At 46.5% G+C, this 16,968-nt stretch overlaps 2 protein-coding genes across 3 annotated transcripts in view; one reads left to right on the top strand and one right to left on the bottom strand.

The window, feature by feature from the left end:
- Positions 1-1,672: 1,672 nt before the first annotated feature.
- Positions 1,673-14,764, bottom strand: ITGB1BP1 (integrin subunit beta 1 binding protein 1). 2 transcript variants are annotated; one of them, XM_024737709.1, is made up of 7 exons: positions 14,632-14,764; positions 9,927-10,031; positions 7,446-7,524; positions 6,018-6,154; positions 3,777-3,869; positions 2,839-2,988; positions 1,673-2,353 (listed from the first exon to the last, which is right to left on the bottom strand). In XM_024737709.1, exons 2-7 carry the CDS (start codon positions 9,996-9,998, stop codon positions 2,282-2,284), a joined length of 603 nt encoding a protein of 200 aa, XP_024593477.1. In that variant the 5' UTR covers positions 9,999-10,031; positions 14,632-14,764; the 3' UTR covers positions 1,673-2,281. The 2 variants fall into 2 exon arrangements, with proteins under 2 accessions (XP_024593477.1, XP_024593476.1); XM_024737708.1 differs by lacking the exon at positions 1,673-2,353 and having other exon boundaries at positions 2,749-2,988.
- Positions 14,765-14,867: 103 nt separating this feature from the next.
- CPSF3 (cleavage and polyadenylation specific factor 3) overlaps positions 14,868-16,968 on the top strand; it is a 42,440-nt gene continuing 40,339 nt past the window's right edge. The window contains exon 1 of the mRNA XM_024737729.1: positions 14,868-15,028. Within this exon, the coding sequence (XP_024593497.1) occupies positions 14,979-15,028 (50 nt within the window). The 5' untranslated portion in view covers positions 14,868-14,978. The remainder of the gene's footprint in view (positions 15,029-16,968) is intronic.

The raw sequence follows: 16,968 nt of genomic DNA, 5'->3' as shown, positions 1-16,968 counted from the left end.
CCCCCCCCCCGCCATATTACCACAAGACTTGCTGTTTCCTACCGAGTGTACCACTGCCTTCCCTTTCTAGCCCAAGAGAATGTCCACTCAGTTTAGTGTCTTGTATTTATATAATATACCAACAGGAATGGTAGTCACACTGTCTTGAAATTTAATCTGTCCACTTGTTTGTAATCAAGAGCATATCAGAAACCTGTAGGTCCCAGGTAATAAAATACTCTCAAACATCCCGGTTTTACTATTGAAGTCCATCGTATCATCCTTAAGCTACTGGGGGTGGAGGGATTAGGTTGTATATGATAAAATCAAAAATTCATTAGTTTAATGAACTTGACTATCATACCTCTATTTGGTAATTGTGTAAGACTCATGGTAGGTATATTGGAAATTCTGGCACTCTTTGAGAATAAACAGGCATATGATGACCACTTAGATTTCTACCCAAAGCGAAGGAGCAAATTTAAGAAGAGGCTTGGAAAGCAAGGAGACGGACGATGCTGTTAGTGTGTTTGTTATGATGGTACATTTGATTGAAGCAGCCTGTCTTTATTATGCAAGACTCTTGTAAGTATAGAGCTTTTTTTTTTTGAATTGCATTGTATTTTTTTCATTGTTATTATAAAGGGAGACAGAATAAACTGGAATGTTTTATGATGTTGTGTGGCAATCTGCCTTCCAGAGTTCTGGGAAAAAATGTGTTAGATCTGTAATTAAAGTCTTCTTTAAAAGCACTACATCTGTTTTCACTAATGGTTAATTTCTGGTTTTGAACCCTTCATTTAGTTAATTCTCTCATAGGTTTAAGAAAGTAAACAGATGTCTCGCACAGTGCACTTCCTATGTATATTTTAATACAGCGCTCCCACATCTGTATCTTATAATCAGCCTTTTGACTACTTGGTGCGAGCAGTGTACGGAATTGAAGTTGAGTCGTATCAGCATTCGAACACCAGCCCCAAACTGATTCATCAGGCCCACTGGTACATCAGTCTACAGTACATCAGGCCCACTGGTACATCAGTCTACAGTACATCAGGCCCACTGGTACATCAGTCTACAGTACATCAGGCCCACTGGTACATCAGTCTACAGTACATCAGGCCCACTGGTACATCAGTCTACAGTACATCAGGCCCACTGGTACATCAGTCTACAGCTTGGTGGCGCTGTTGTGTAGTTATTAATACTGCTCTTGCCAGAGGAGAAATTCTATTAACTTCCCTACTAATATCCTCTCCTAGGTATTTGCTCTCTGCAAATTAAAAAAAAAGCAACTGAGAGAAAGGAAAACACTGTAGATATCTATTTATATTTAAAGTTTACATGTCATGAACTTAGCTGCAGGATTCTGGCATTTGGCATGCCATTCTCCATCAGATCTGACTTCTAGGGATGGCGACTCAGAAATCTGTCCACAGACTAATGGTTACTGTGTGATCTGTGAAGGGGTGGGCGGGTACCACGGTCCACAGGGTGGATACTGTCTGAGATGTATGATATTCAGTTCATTCACTTGATTACTTCGGTCTAGTTGCAGCGCAACTGTATATACTGTATAACCTAAATCAGTTCTTATTTTCATTGTCCTAATTAGAGCATGTTTAATAAGTTTACTCTTCTTGTTAGCTAGTCCTTTGACTGGAAAAAAATAAAATACTTTTAAATGGTCATGGTGTTTTTCATGTTTTTAATCTTTAGTAAAGCACTATATATAAAAACAGTCCTTTAGAAGATACACTAGCCTACTGAACGTGAGATTCTTTACAGCGTGTGACTTGTAACGTGAGCAGTAACCTCTGAAGGTTTGATTACTCTCATTCCCCTGAAGATGATTATTGCGGTTTACCAGCGTGTCATCCTGACAGTACACTTTTAAAGTTTTCCTCTGTGACTTGAGTTGGCAGTGTCACCTGCCGGTGCCGCAGGATAGACGGCCTTGGTCATCCTCAGAAAGTTCTCCATGTTCATTCATCACCGAGGGCACTTCTGCGACACGTCAAGGTTATTAAGCTTATTTGTGTTTAAAGGCGACAAATGACGTTGCTTTTTTAGTCCCAGTAGGTAGGTAACTTCACTGAGCGTTAACTCACTGTTAAATAAGACACGTTTTAATAGAAAAACAAACGACTGGTATTTTATATATTGCGTCTCTTCAGAAAATCCAGAGCCAGGGATCGCTCACGTTTCCAAAATAGTTCACCACCACCGCAGAGTGAAAACAGAACTATTGGGAAAACAGCTGAACTTGCGCGTGAAGCCTGCCTCCCCTTGACTGCAGAATTCAGGGTTTCTCAGATGTCAACACAGAGTCAAATGCAGTGGATAAAACTCTGCAGATTGCTTGTGCTTGTTCCTGCGTTAAGTGAAAAGATACAGTAAGAGTTCATAAATCGCTTCCCGAAGTAAACGTGACCCTCCTAACGCCTCTCCTAAACCTACACGTCACCAGTTTTGGAAAGCCCCGGACACGGCCTGCCTGGGTCACCGTGTTCCTCTGCCCCTCAGGAAGTGCACGCGGTAACACAGGACCCCGTGGCCTTTGGGAGGGACCCTCACGAGTCAGAACAAGGTATGGAAAGGCGTGGCTCTGCCCTGGAGGACACACCGCTTTCCCTCACCAGCTTTACATCTGCTGGCCTAACAAACAGCCTGCAGGAGGTCTGGCCCGGCTGACCTGGGGCCTGATTGATATACTCATTTCTCCTGTTATGCCAGGTGTTTGCTAGGCACATGGCAGAGAGCATCTCTTCAGCCTTTGAAGAGACTAAACAGTCTCTGGTTTTGCCACTTTGTTTGATGAATTATTAGACTAATAACCAAGGAGACTGAAAACCTCACCAGGCTGTGGCACTGGTAAACCCACAGGTTGTATTCTTCGTTGCTCGCATCTGTGGTCTTCAGAGCCAACAAGCTTTTTCCTGCCCCCAGACCATCATCATAACACACCATCCGGATGATTAAATATAGAGCATGCCGATGCAAAACATCCTGCAGAAATCAGGGAGAAGAAAGACCGTGCTATTTTACATGCTTCTCCATTCTTATGACGCATTTTCCTGTGCCGAATTTATCATGAGGTTTTTTTTTTTTTTTTTTTTTTTTTGCGGTACGCGGGCCTCTCACTGTTGTGGCCTCTCCCGTTGAGGAGCACAGGCTCCGGATGCACAGGCTCAGCGGCCATGGCTCACGGGCCCAGCCGCTCCACGGCATGTGGGATCTTCCCGGACCGGGGCACGAACCCGTGTCCCCTGCATCGGCAGGCGGACTCTCAACCACTGCGCCACCAGGGAAGCCCTATCATGAGGTTTTAAACTGAGCATATCCATCCATGGATCGGGCAGAAAGTAGTTTCACAGATTTTTCACCCAAAGGGACATTCAAGGATGCTCAGTTATGGGCCAATTTGCCTTTAGGATCATACCTTCCTACTTAAGTTCTAGGAAGATGGAGTGAGATGATCTAAGTTCACGATCCCGTCCTCTACGCCCAGCTTCCAAGCTGATGCCTGCTCTGAATTGGCATGGAGTCCTAAGCTGAAAATGCATTAGGGGACCAGCCGGGGGAGGGGAGGGGATTGGCTTGGGCCCTACACACACAGAAGCAAAAGCCCCTATTCATTTACCCTAGGATATTGGTCACTTTTAAGACCAGGTGCCAGAAGTGTTTACAAACCAACCACTCTGCCAACAGAAGCAGACCTAACTACAAGAGGGCCCTTCCCGGCCTGAACTCTCCAACACCTAAAACACATTTTCCCCCTTAATTAAATTACTTACATACTGATCTGACGTGGATACTTTTATGCCATACTTGGAAACTCCCATAATAAATTCTTCCTCCAGAGGAACAAAAGGCAACTTTCCATCTTGCTTTAAAGTAAAAATAAATTACATAATATACATTTAAAAAAATTATGTTTCATTCCTAATTCTGATTGGTCAATTTTAGCATCTGGCCATCATAAACCCAAACCCTTTAAAGAATGTGGGGCATACAACAACAGCCCAGCAGGAATTTCTCTCCAAAGAGGCAGAAGAAATATCCCCCCGACCTGTTTTACAGTCTGCAAATTTGACCAAAACTCAGATCCATGTACCCCATGCTTACTGTTAACCCCAGTTACAAACTGATACTCCTCACAGATCCCAGCGAGGCTTAAATAAATACTTACATTAGAAACATTAGAAAAATGAAGGCCCTTTACTCAAAGTTTATACTCATGTCAGCACATTAAGTGACAGGTAACATGCAGCAAGAGCCATTCTTCTCAGCCGCTTTACATCTTAGCCGGGTGTTGGGTATGTCTGGTATTCCCAGCGCCCCAGGGCTTTGGAAAAGTAAACGCTGCTTGAAGAATGGTTACTCGGCTCTCAAAAATATCAGTCAGTATTTTGAGCTATTCAGAACAAGTAAAACAGCACACGATGCCTGATGGTTTCCCTAGCAGATGGTCCAGTTTTATCTGTTAAGTAGCCTAACTTGCCTTCTCTAAAACAAATATGATGTTGCTGGCAGTCAGTAGATATTCCATACGGTCAGTGTTTCTGTGGAACCATTTGCCTGCACTAAAGAGATCATGGTAAACGAGCCATGTCCACCTACCTTAATTCTTGGGTCCTCACGTGCAAGAGTAAACTCTTGCCAATCATTTCTCACAGCAGGTTAAATCAATTCCAAGAATCAACAGATGGGCTAATAGCAATGCTATCGTCAATAACGGAATTCTAATAAGCCCCATTCCTACAGTGATGTGAGAAATTGAGCAGTCATGTCAGAATGAAAAGCCTAGTGTACTTTTGGGAGAAAACATTATTAGCAATCTTTCAGTAGAATACTTTACTTAGATTAGTTGTTGCTTGCACGTTGGAATGACTTTATATTTCAAACTAAAGGCTGGGATAATTGTGTTTGCCCAGACTACCAACAGTTGTCTGTTAAATGGCAGATTAGATCAGCTGATTTCCCCTGAGACACCGGAGACTTCCTTCACTTTCATGAGGATATGAAACAGTATATTTAAGGATCCCATCTCCATGAGTTAAGAGACTATATACTCTTAATAGTAACCAGCACACTGTAAATTGATAAGGGACTCTTCCCATTGCAGTAATATCCCTTTGTTAATGAACACAAAGACAAGCAATTCCATCTTCTAGAAACTTGGGAAGCAAGTTACTAACTGTTGACAGTATTAAGTCTTCTGGCTCATCCACTCCCAACTCTGGCAAGGGTACGGACCTTAACAATACTTTAGGCACAAACCTGACACCTTGATTTGTCTTAATTTTCACACTAAATTTTCCTTCGTGGTGATGTATTTTTTTATCTTCTTGACCAGGATATATTTTTGAAACTTACCTCAGTTCTTGTTGGAAACAGGGTATGAATAAATAGATATGGTAGGTCAACACCACTATGAATTAGATTATTCAAAGAGCTGAACCTAGTTCAACGGTGATACACTAAGACTTGCCAGACTTTGAGAGATAAGCTTGTGGTGTGTACCCAGCCACCGTACTCGGCTCCCCATTTTTTTATTATTATTTTTTTTTGCGGTGCACGGGCCTCTCACCGTTGTGGCCTCTCCCGTTGCGAAGCACAGGCTCCGGACGCGCAGGCTCAGCGGCCATGGCTCATGGGCCCAGCCACTCCGCGGCATGTGGGATCTTCCCGGACCGGGGCACAAACCCGTGTCCCCCGCATCGGCAGGCGGACTCTCAACCACTGTGCCACCAGGGAAGCCCTCGGCTCCCCATTTAAACAAGGGGACTTTTTCAGTCAGCCCCAGAAAAAGTGAAAAGCACTGTGTGAAGGAAGGGACTGTGTCCCTGTGCTCCTCTTCGACTCGGTATCCAAGGTGCCCTGTACCTCCTCTGACCCCAGCGCTCAGTAACAACTAACAGTGATAAAAGCGCGGCTTCAGGAGAAGCAGTGAGGAGACCTGGAAGAGTGCTATCTTTCTCCAAAGCCATGAGTTCACTCGGGAATCTGAGAAAACTGAACTTTTTTTTTTTTACCTGGGCGACATCTATATAATTTATCAGGTCTAGTGGCCCTTCGAGACTTTTTCCCTCGGAGAGTTTCAGTTTCTCAATGGCACCAACGTATTTTATTCGAAATTCTGCACAGGTGTCTGAATTACTGTTGCTTTGTCCTAAAGGTGAAAAGAAAAATTGTAAGAGTAAGACTTCAGAAGAAATAGCTGCATTACAGGGTATCCTCAACCTCTCCCCAGGCAGGAAATAGACAGTGTCATCAGAAGTTAACCTTTAATAAAAATTAAAAAATTTTAAATGCAAACTTTTTGATGTCATGGGAAAGAATTAAAAATTTCACTAACCTTTTCCTCAGTGACTCACAATGTACTACATATATAAAAATCTCAAAAGGAATACATTATTACTAAGCTTCATTTCTTCTTCAAAAAGAAGAAAACTAAATTGTCAATTTGACAATGATTGAGTACCTTTGTAATGCATATGACATTTAATTATTTTTTGGTTTCTTCTCCCTTTTTACCTTTCACTTTTAGATTCCTTTCCTGATTCAGGAAGCCTGATCTACCTCTCCCATTCAGTCAGAAAAGACCAGAAATTTTTTTTTTCAATGTAGATGGAATAATGCCAGACAGGAAGTCCCTTACAAAAGAGATGGTAATAGGTGAAGAACTGTGTGTGCCGTAAAATCCAGCCAGTACAAAAGTACCACAAAGGATTTTACAACGTCTGCAATAGTAAAGGAATACCCTGTGGTCACTTTTAGATTATGTTTATGTAATAAAAAGATGCCCACATTTTTAATGTTTGAAAGCATCTGGAAGTAAAGACAATAGACCTTATGCTACTATATTCCCTTTTACATCTTCTCTCCCACTCCTACCACCTTTTATGGATAGAGTCACCTATAATCCCGAAAGGAAAAGGGCAAGGATTTTATACAAGAAGATGAATGTAGTAGGTTTCCAATTAGACACCGGCTAGCACGTGGGTCAAAAACCACCTTTTGATTTCTGAAGAGCTGCTGCTTTTGGGGGCTGCATAAATGTTTTCAAGGGCCTGTGACACATGCTCCCCTCGTTACCACATGCTGCTGATGTTAACTTTTTTTAATCAGCAGGACGTTGTCTTACCCCCACGAAGAATGTAATTCCAAAATAATTCACCATCGGCCAGCCCATTTCTTACAAAGCTATTTTGATACTTCTAAACTGTCACCATGAAGTTTTCCACAAGTTTTTGCTCCATGACCATTAAGAGCAGTTTCCTCCAAGGCAGCGTCTTTCACCACCCACCCGCCACCCCAACCCGCGTTCCACCAGATCTTGGACCATTTCTGGCAGAGCAGAGGAAGAAAACCCCAAATACTCAAGGACTCCTTGTGCTACTCTGGCAAAACTGCACAAGCGTCAGTTAGCAGCCTTCGCCAAAATGATCCGCCCTCCGTACCTGAGCTCTTGGTGGAATCCGTATCGAGGCTCGCCACCGTGCTGGATCGAGAGAGCCCCCCAAGGCTGGAGTCTACAGACTGAGAAATAACCAACCAACAGAAAAACTGTAAACGCAATTAGAAGCGCTATCTTCTCTCAAGTTCTCTACCAAACGTTCAAATGACTTATTACAGGTGAATTAACACATATAAAATCAGGTCAACTATTCAGGTAGATCGACTGGGACAGATTTTTCTAAAGACAAATTCCTTAGCAAACTTCCAAAAAAGAAGACAGTCCCAACTGCTCTTGCCATCACACAGTATTGGATAAACGTGAGGTCAACACTCCCAGTTTAAATCAGAGCCACTACCTGTATCTCCTTATAAGATACCTGATATTTATGTCATATGTGAAAACCTACACCTTGCTTCTGTAATATTTCCAAAGAACCCTGTGCAGAAAGCAGGCAGGGAGTTAAGATCATCCTGTTTAGTAAATGAGCAGAGAGACACAGAGAGGTGAAGTGATTTACCCAAGGTTACACCTAGTAAATACCCTAGATCTCTAATCTACGTCTCCTAATTCTCACCCCAGCATCTGCAATGACTCCAACTACTACCTGGCCTACAACAGGTAAACACAGGCCGACTGGTGGACCAGAGCATAACTGCAATGTGAATTACAAAGAAAAACCAACAAATCTGTTAAGCAAAATTTAATGAATCATACATGTTAGTATAGTTTGTTCCTCCGCATCATACTCTCATTTTTTAGAAATAACAGTAAAAACTTCTGATTAAACAAATCACTTATTGGGAATTCTCTGGCAGTCCAGCGGTTTGAACTTGGCACTTTCACTGGCGGGGCCCAGATTCAATCCCTGGTCGGGGTACTAAGATCCCGCAAGCTGCGCAGCTCGGCCAAAAAAGAAAAAAAAAAATCACTTTTTTACACTTCAAATCAAAATTAAATTTTAAAAGTACACTCGAAATTTTAGATGTTTAAGAAGTGAATCAAGGTGAATGCAAAAATGTATCAAGCCTTACTTCCCTTTCTTAATAACGGCACTTCTTGGAATATAAACTAAGAGCAGAGCTGTATGCACACAGAAGTTCCACATCAATGTGTGTGGTTCTGACAAATCGGAAAAAAACCTAAATACTCAAAGGGTGACGGAAGGGGAGTTGGAATTAAGATGCCGTTACAAAGTCAGGCTGGCTTCTGGGAAGCGTGTAACAGAGTGAGGTTCTGTGCTTCAAATTACCCCTCCGCACGGGAAAAGCAAATAGGTTGTCAGAACCTAACAGCCCTCAGAACAGAGGAACAGGAAGGGAGAAACTGGCCTATTTTTCTGAGGTTCCGAATCATAACGGCAGAAGCTTACATCATCCTGGAACACAAATCTGAGTCACAGCACCCTGCTTAGGAACCGCACGAGGCTCGCCATCACTTCGGGGTAAGACCTCCCTCCGGGGCCGCGGCCCTCCTGCACCTCTCTGGCCCTGCCTCCGCCACCTGCGCGGGGCAGCAGGTCCTTCAGGAATCAGAAACCGCGCTCTGGTCCTACTCTGCGAGCCGCAGGTCAGTACGTCTCCCTTTATCCACTTTCTGATCTAGAAAACAGGAAGCTGGGCCTGATTCCCAGGCTGAGGTCCTCACACTTAGGTAACAGCAGGGTGGGCCTCAGCTAGCTTCAGGAGTTCTGAAACCTGACAGGAAAATGGTCAATTTTCCCATTTAAGACTGCACAGGACTGCTATAAAGGTCAGGTTTTGGTGCTTTTGGCTACGTGCTGACAGCTCAGTGACAACACCGCTGCCCTTGCCTGCTGGAAACTCCCGAAGGGCAGTGGTGCGTGTGTCCGTCCCTGGGCGTGGCCGTCGTCACCCAGGGCGCTGCCCACAGGCTGGTGAGAGGCGCCCCGGAGGTGGGCACCCGTGCGTGTGAGCCGAGGGCTCCTCTCCTGCCTCACCCAGTCCTGGCACTGGGCACCGAGAGCTCACAAAGGTGGAAAATGACTTAAAAAGGCTCTCTAGTCCTAGTCTAGCGGACCCAGTGGACCAGGACTTGGGACTCGAAGGGTCCCGCACACTCACACCAGGGCATTTGCCTCACTGTCCAACTAGCTCACCGTGACTAAACAGAATTATAATTTGCACACACACCTCAAGCCCTAGAATTCAAGACATCCAGCTCCCTGAGTGCCTGCAATTCCTGTCATATAAACAATTTAAAAATCAGCGTTTCAAAGAGACCATCTGGAAGTCCCGATCCCTCTAGGTTAGCGGAGTTAAGAACTCCAGAAAATCTACCAAAACAAAATAAAATTAAATCAAGCGCACAATGCGTGTTGAGCGCAAAAAAATGAATGTGAAAAACCTCTAGTTTGAAGAACATCAGCAGGTCTGCCGGGGTTAGTACCCTTCACGCAGCATCGGTTAGAAGAAACAAAATTCTCACCACTTAATGACTGCGGCCTCCATGCCATCACCCCTACCTTGCTCTTAGTACTGATTTCACTGCTCTGGGAGCTGCTACTGCTGTGTCGCTTCTTCCCTTTCCGAAACATCTTCCACCATAGCTCGATCCAGAGGCACGCCCCCTGGAAGAACAAGGGTTGGTTAGATACATGGAGAAAAGCAACTTTAAATCCCTTTACACGTAATAGGAATAAAAATAAATAAAAACCATCAATTCCTCCCAGTTCCACGGCGTATTCCTTTTACTTGAAACATAAATATTTTCCGTTGACCACAAAATGTGGGTATTATTCTTTTTCATTCTTATTCTCTTTTTGAATCACAAGATTCTAACCCAATAAACCAAAAAGGTAGGAACCTTCTTGGCATCTCTGGAGGTGTGAAGAGCACTGTTCAGAAGTAACATCTAGTTCTCAATATATTCAAGTGCCTGCCTTCTCTTTAACCAAGGCAAGACGTTAGTAAAATATGTGACATATCAGTTTATCAACCACGTCACTGTCTCTGGTTCCTGTTCTGTGAATGGCAGGGCTAAGAACTGAAGGCGCTGACACATCTCGGAAATGTGCATTTTTCTTCAAGTCTCCAACAATCTTTAAGTAAAGGCTGACATGAAAACCTTGCCAGGTGCTACCTCTCATCTCGTTCCAGTAAGGCCAGGGAAGGAGGTGGTGACCTTAAGTTTCCCAGAGTCAGGCTTATGTATCTCTTTTTTAAAATTTTCGATTTCTCCTTGCACATTTCATAGGAGCGCATATATTATACTTGGAAAATTACGAACTAGCCTGCACAATGTTTCATAGTTCAAGTACTTCCAAACACACTGTCTCAATTTATCCTCACAGCAAGCTGGTGACACAGATGTCCTCTGAGGGTCTCTGCTGGAGCTCTAGGCCCCCCATCAGGGGGCTTACAGAAGACAGGTTAGAATCTGCATTCTGTAGACAAGGGAACTGTGACCCATCTTTCAGGAGGATTTATGAGTACAAGAACCTAACAAATGTTTCCTAAAGGTTGGTTCTACAGAGGGAACAAGGGAACCTGCTCACTACAGAATCGAACACTATCTTATCGTCTTCAAACGTTCAACAGACAGCAGTCTGCACAGATAGCTTCCTTTCATTCCAACATGGTCAATTCTTGTCAGAAAAACAAGGGACCTGATGAAGGAAAAGAATGAGTAAATCACGGGGTGGTCAATGCATGCCCCTCTCCAACACACAGTTTTTCCCATTGAATCTGGAGGGCCACCCCCGCCAAATCCACTCACTAGCATCTGACCTTAGGCCACTGACCCAAAACTTCACTTGAGCCCAAGCTTTTTAATCAGCCCCATCAGCCAACTTATTTCTATATTTCTGCTTCATTTGTGGAGTAACGAGAACATGTGATTCATTCATTCGTTCCTGAGTAGCCAGTGAGCACCTACCAGGTGCTGGAGATATACCAGTGAATAAGACAGAAAAAGCCCCTGACCTCAGGGAGCTCATTTTTAGAGGGGGTAGACAGACCAACAGGAAAACCAAATATAAAACACATTATTTGGAAACAATAATTGCTACGGGGGGAACTAAAGCAACTTAAGGAGATAGTGATCAAAGGAAGGGGGGACGATTTTAGACAGAAAAAGATGTTCTGAGGGAGCGAGAGTTAAGCCCTGAGGGAAGTGGGGGGCAGCCGTGAACGTGGAGGAGAAGAGAGTGGACGTCCTCTGACGCACAGACCGGTGAGAGGCCAATATGACTAAGAATAGGAGGAGGAGGGAGAGTGTCTTGCAGGCCACAGGGAAAGCTGGGGTTTTGTTCTGGGTTTCACAGGAAGACTCAGAGGGTTTTAAAAAAGCAGTCAGGTGATATGATCAGATTTCTGTTTTAGAAAGATGACTGGCTGCTGGGTAGGGAACTAGTTGCACAGGACAAGAGTAAAAAGAGGGGGCCTGCTTAGAAGGCTTCCGTAGATAATTCGCTGCAAACGAGAGCCCTGCCATCACAGGATACTCCTCAGTTAGAAGGAGAGGCAAGACGGCCTTATTCCACGGTCTGCACAGAGCTGGGCTAACCTGGCAGCATAAAATACCGCAATGATGGGCTAGAGGGCCAGTGGATAGCATATTTAAGCACATTACATTCTAAGTATATATAAGTACTATATATATATATATATATAACAATTTTAAATATGATTTTTAAAAATTTGATAGTATTGTTATGAAATCCTGAAGCCTCTCTGCAAACCCCTGGAATACTAGAACGATTCGAAAATCACTACTTAATAAGGGCTTTGCAACTCCTCAAGACTTTCTTTCCATCATCATCTAGGAGCTGAAGGGGAAATGCATTTATGAAAACCTCTGATATCTGCCACTATTTTGACGCATGTTCTTAATTAAGCAAGTCATTCTTGTCTCTAAATCATTCGTGCATAAAAATGAGACCGAAGATACTGTCACTTGGATGTTCCACAGACTCATCAAAGGCCAAAAGGCCTAAAGCAGAACCCATCCTCTTCCCCTCCACAGCTGCCCCTCTCCTCTCCCTTTCAATAAATGCCATTATTTCTGGTAGAAACCAGGAAATCACCGACTCCTCTCTGTCCTCCAGCCCTCACATCCAGCCAAGTCCAAGATGCACTGATTATACCACCTGAAGAGTTCCCTCATCCATGTCTCTAAACAGGGCCTGCATCATCCTAGACTACGGCTATACAGAAACACTTTTTCATTATGTGATGAAAGCAATGGACCCTTAACCCATAAAAATGCACAAAGTCTGGAATACAATGTAAGGAATTCAAAAGCCATCAGGAGATATTTCAAGGGTGAGGGACCTTGTCCTGAGACAGACTGGGACCTGGGACCCTTTGCTGCAGTGATTGCAAGTGGACTAACGTCTTCTCGAGTAACAGATACAAAGAAACTATAAAGGAACTAAAAATAGCTGCGTGCATGCACGTGCAGTTGGGGCAAACTCTGGACAACAAAACACAAAAAGACCAAAAAAACCCCAACTACCACTTCTGAAGAGCAGAGAGCCAAAGCAGGGTCCTGCGCGTGCCCCCTGCGCTCAACCCCGCCAGGGGGTGGGCGAAACACCTCAGCCGCCCCTCCGCCCGACCCCTGGACACACCCCTACCCTCACCCCACATAAGGAACGAGCTCGCCCGCCTCCCACCGCTCTGGCCCCTTTTGGCGGGGAGGAGCGAGCAAGGGAACCTGTTACTTGTTTTCGCTCCCCTCCTGCAGCTGCAGGAGCCCCAGTCAAGCCCTGCCTGAATTTCTGGACTGGCCTCTTATCCATTTCTACTGATTGGGAAGGCCAAGAACCCTGGTCGGTATCAGTCCCAGCTGGACTCCTTGCCGCTTCAATTCTGTCATCAAGCTCCAGCTGAAATGATTTCTTTAAAACTCAAGTCAGATGCCATTTAACCTGCTTCAAATCTTTTGTTGCCTCCTCAAAGTTAGAGACTGAAGTCAGGCTCTTTGCCAGGACACGCAAGGTCCTCCATGACCGGGCTCGTGTGGACCCCTAGTCTCATCGTCCACAACCAGTTTCACACTCAATTAATCTGTAAGGAATGCAGGCAAACTGGCTTGCGGTTCTCAGCATGCACTCAGCTCCCTGTTTCCACACTTTGCTCCTGCCATTCCCTCTGCTTAGAATGCTCTTCCACCTTCTATTTATTTGGCTAACCAGTCACCTTCCAAGACTCAGTTCAGGCTTCTCTTCTAGAAAGCCTCAGGTTGGGCTACGGGATGGGTCTTCCACAGCTTGAGTTTATACCCTGATCTCAGCATTAGTTAGCTACTGTCTACTTGTAACTATCTCACTCAGAACTGTGAGCTCATCAGAGACCAGGGCTAGGTCAGCTCCGTATATCCGATGCCTGCTACAGCCTGGCAGAGGCCATGCTTAATGAACCGGAGAAACTTCTTGTGAGATAACATCCAGATGACAACTCCCACGTCCTGAGCACCTACCATCTGCCACCCAGTGCCAGGTGATATGTTTTATACACTCACATACACACACACCCTTATGCCATCTGTGTATACCTCTGACCCTCTCCACTGACCAGCAAGGTTGCAGTATTACAGCCCCTTTCCAATGAGGCAGCCAAAGTGCAAAGTTGATGAAGCAGCTTGCCCAAGGCCACCAGGCTGGTAATGCATGGGGCCAAGTTTGGAACCTTGGTAGAGTTGGCTCCAAAGCTCTTTCCAGACCCCGCCCAGCTCCTGTCGGGAGCGCCTGCCACGTGCCGGTGACAGTAAACAAAACGGACGCAATCCCGGACCCACGCTGCGGGGAAACAGCCACGACGCGTGGAGGAACCAACAGGATCCCGCACAAAAAGTGAACGCTCTCCATCGCCCCTCAAATCAGAGCCTGACATGAGGAACGTGGGGAGCAGCCCCGCGGATGCTCTCACTCCATCTCCCTTCCGACCGGACCCAGACACACGCCACATGCCACACCCGTCGTCACCGGAGCTGCAGTCCCACCCCAGACAGGAATCGGCACCGGGGCACTGCCTCCTCCCGCAGGCCCGGGCCCGCGCCGCCTCGGGGCCTGGGTCCCCCACCCAGGGAAGGCGGATCCCGGTGGAGACCTTGGCCCCCGCGGCCCCACCCATCCGCCCCGCCGCGGGCCTCCCCACCGGAGCCGCCGTCGGGACCCGCGTTCCCGGCCAGGCTCAGCCCAAGCGCGGCGAGGGCCGGGCTCTCACCTCAACGCCGACTGCGGTCGGGGTCAGACACCCACAGCCTAGGCAGCCCGAGCCGCGGCAGCCACTCTGTGTCAAAAACCAGCGCCCGCTTTTCGAGGCCAGTGGCACCGCCCGCCGGGGCCCGCCTCCGAAGCCTCGCGCAGGCGCAGCCCTGACCCCGCCCCCGGTGCCCGGACCGACCTTGTTCTACGACCGGAAGTTAAAGGGAGGAGCCTAGGGTGGCTGACGCCCGGGCGCCGGAAGTTGTGCTCTCGGTGGACGGCGACCATCCTTCTGGGTTCCCTGTGGCTGCTCTTCCAATTTAGAAAGCTTCCCGCAACCTGTTCCTCGTCCCCGTTTGCAGGCAGATGTCTGCGATTCCCGCAGAAGAGAGTGACCAGCTGCTGATCCGACCCCTGTAAGGGACCAGCGAGAGGGAATGAAGCCACGGGTTGTGAGGCGAGGAGGGTACCTGGGTGGTTGGGCTCTTCAGTCGGCCGCAGCCGGCGCGCCTCTGCAGTCGGCCCTTGGTCCCTTGGTCCGCAGTTGCGGGCCAGGCCTCCGGATGCAGGGCTTTGGAGAACTGTGGATAGGAAGGGGCCTGCTCGGTTTCATGGGATTTTGCTTTTTCCAAGGGAGGAGAGTATGTGGAGTTGGGGGGCGGGGAAAGAAGGTCTGTGGGGCCGCTGGGCGCTTTCTTGTTCGCCAAAGAGTGGCAAGCTCTGAGGGAACCGGTGACGCCGAGCATGGCAGGATGAGAGGAGGACCTGGATAAGGCTGTGGCAGTGCGAGGAAGAGCTAACCTGTTACTTCCAGAGCTTGGTATTTGCCAAGATGGGAAAGGAAGTAAATTAGGGACTCGCTGTGAGCTCCATTCAGAGCTCCAACTCTGGGAGAATAAGGAGGGAAGAAAAAGCCGAGGTGTTAAGGACAAAATCTCAGCCCCTGACTGACCAGGAGAGGGCTGGCCTTTCACTGGAAATGGCCTTCTGTCAGAGAAGCACCTTACAGATCTGGACTGCTGCTTGGAAAGGGAAATATAAATGTGGAGGAACTTATTCTGTAAGTGAGCAGCTAGAATCCACAAACATGCTCACTGTTAGAAATGAGTCAGCACCACATGAACACGTGCCTTTTTCAAAAGGCAGAAATATTTCCTTTACATGTTCATTTAGTAAGGACTCCTTGAGCACCTACTGGGGACGTGCCCCAAGTTTGCCGCTGCTCAGTTCACACCTGTGCTCAGCAAACACTGAGCAAGTGTCAAGGCCACACTGGGCACTAGGGATACAAATAAGGCGGAGGGCTGAGTTAACTGGATTCACCCTTTTGGAGGGAGCTGCAGCGCCCCATGAAAAGTACCGGAAAGATAGTTTGGAGGAATAGCAGACCATCACTTTGGGGTCAGACCTGAAGTCCTATCTGTACACTATCGATTGGTAGGACAGCAACCTCACTGAACCCATTTCCTCATGTGGAAATAGTATAGCAGTACTTAACTGTGCAGAGTAAAGCTCACGGTAGGTGCTCAGTCAGTGGTGACTACTGTAAGAGTACAGATAGGCATTGCACTAAGGCCGTGAGAGTGCAAAAGGGATTTCCAGCGGAGATGAGCATGCCACCTCATGCATCCTGGAAATTATGATACGAGCTGAGGCCTAAAGAAGGAGTAGGAATTAAAGACAGCTGAAGTGTGGGCGAGGATGCTCCAGGCCGAGGAAGTGGCACGTGTGAAAATGAGAGGGTTCTGTTTGTGGCCAGTCTCCCCATGGCTGCGGCTAGAAGATTAGCAGATGAGATGGTAGAGGCTGTCAGGGTCCAGCTTATGAAGGACATTGTGTAAGGATTTGGGGTCTTTATCACCAGTGATAGAAAGCCAAGGAAGGATCTTAAGCAAGGATGGGATGTGATGGAAATTATGTTTGAGGAAGATCGAAGATGCTCCTGGCAGCAGTGTAGCAAATGAATAAAAGGGTGGAACAAGGGACTTCCCTGGCGGTCCAGCGGTTAAGACTTCCACGACAGGGGACACAGGCTCCAACCCTGGTTGGAGGAGCTAAGATCCTGCATGCCGCGTGATACGGCCAAAAGAAAAAAAAATAGGGTGGATTAAGTGGAGAGAATCCAGTGGGATGAATTGAAATAAACCAAGTGATGAAGCAGTGAGAGCTTGGGATGACTGAAATGAGCAGCAGTGGATTGGACAGAGAGAGGTTTAAGACAGTAAAGAAGTGAAATCTTCAGAACTTTGTAACCGATCAGATGTATTGTAAGGGGCCGTTGTTGGGGGAAAGGCAGTGTAGAGAGGAGTGTTAGGATGGCACGGACTCCTAGGTACGACAGCTGGTAAGTGGCTGT

Source organism: Neophocaena asiaeorientalis, unplaced genomic scaffold (genome assembly GCF_003031525.2).
Source record: "Neophocaena asiaeorientalis asiaeorientalis breed wild unplaced genomic scaffold, Neophocaena_asiaeorientalis_V1.1 scaffold396, whole genome shotgun sequence".
NCBI classification, from domain to species: Eukaryota; Metazoa; Chordata; class Mammalia; order Artiodactyla; family Phocoenidae; genus Neophocaena; species Neophocaena asiaeorientalis.
The sequence above is the reverse complement of the archived record's forward strand: the minus strand, read 5'-3'. Positions and strand labels throughout refer to the sequence as shown.

Bases quoted from the DNA above. Each gene is read 5' to 3' on its own strand.
- ITGB1BP1 (XM_024737708.1), bottom strand. From the start codon at position 9,998: ATGTTTCGGAAAGGGAAGAAGCGACACAGCAGTAGCAGCTCCCAGAGC. The intron at 7,525-9,926 runs GTAGGGGTGATG...GTTATTTCTCAG, and splicing joins AAATCAGTACTAAGAGCAAG to TCTGTAGACTCCAGCCTTGG. The intron at 6,155-7,445 runs GTACGGAGGGCG...TTTCACCTTTAG, and splicing joins GGATTCCACCAAGAGCTCAG to GACAAAGCAACAGTAATTCA.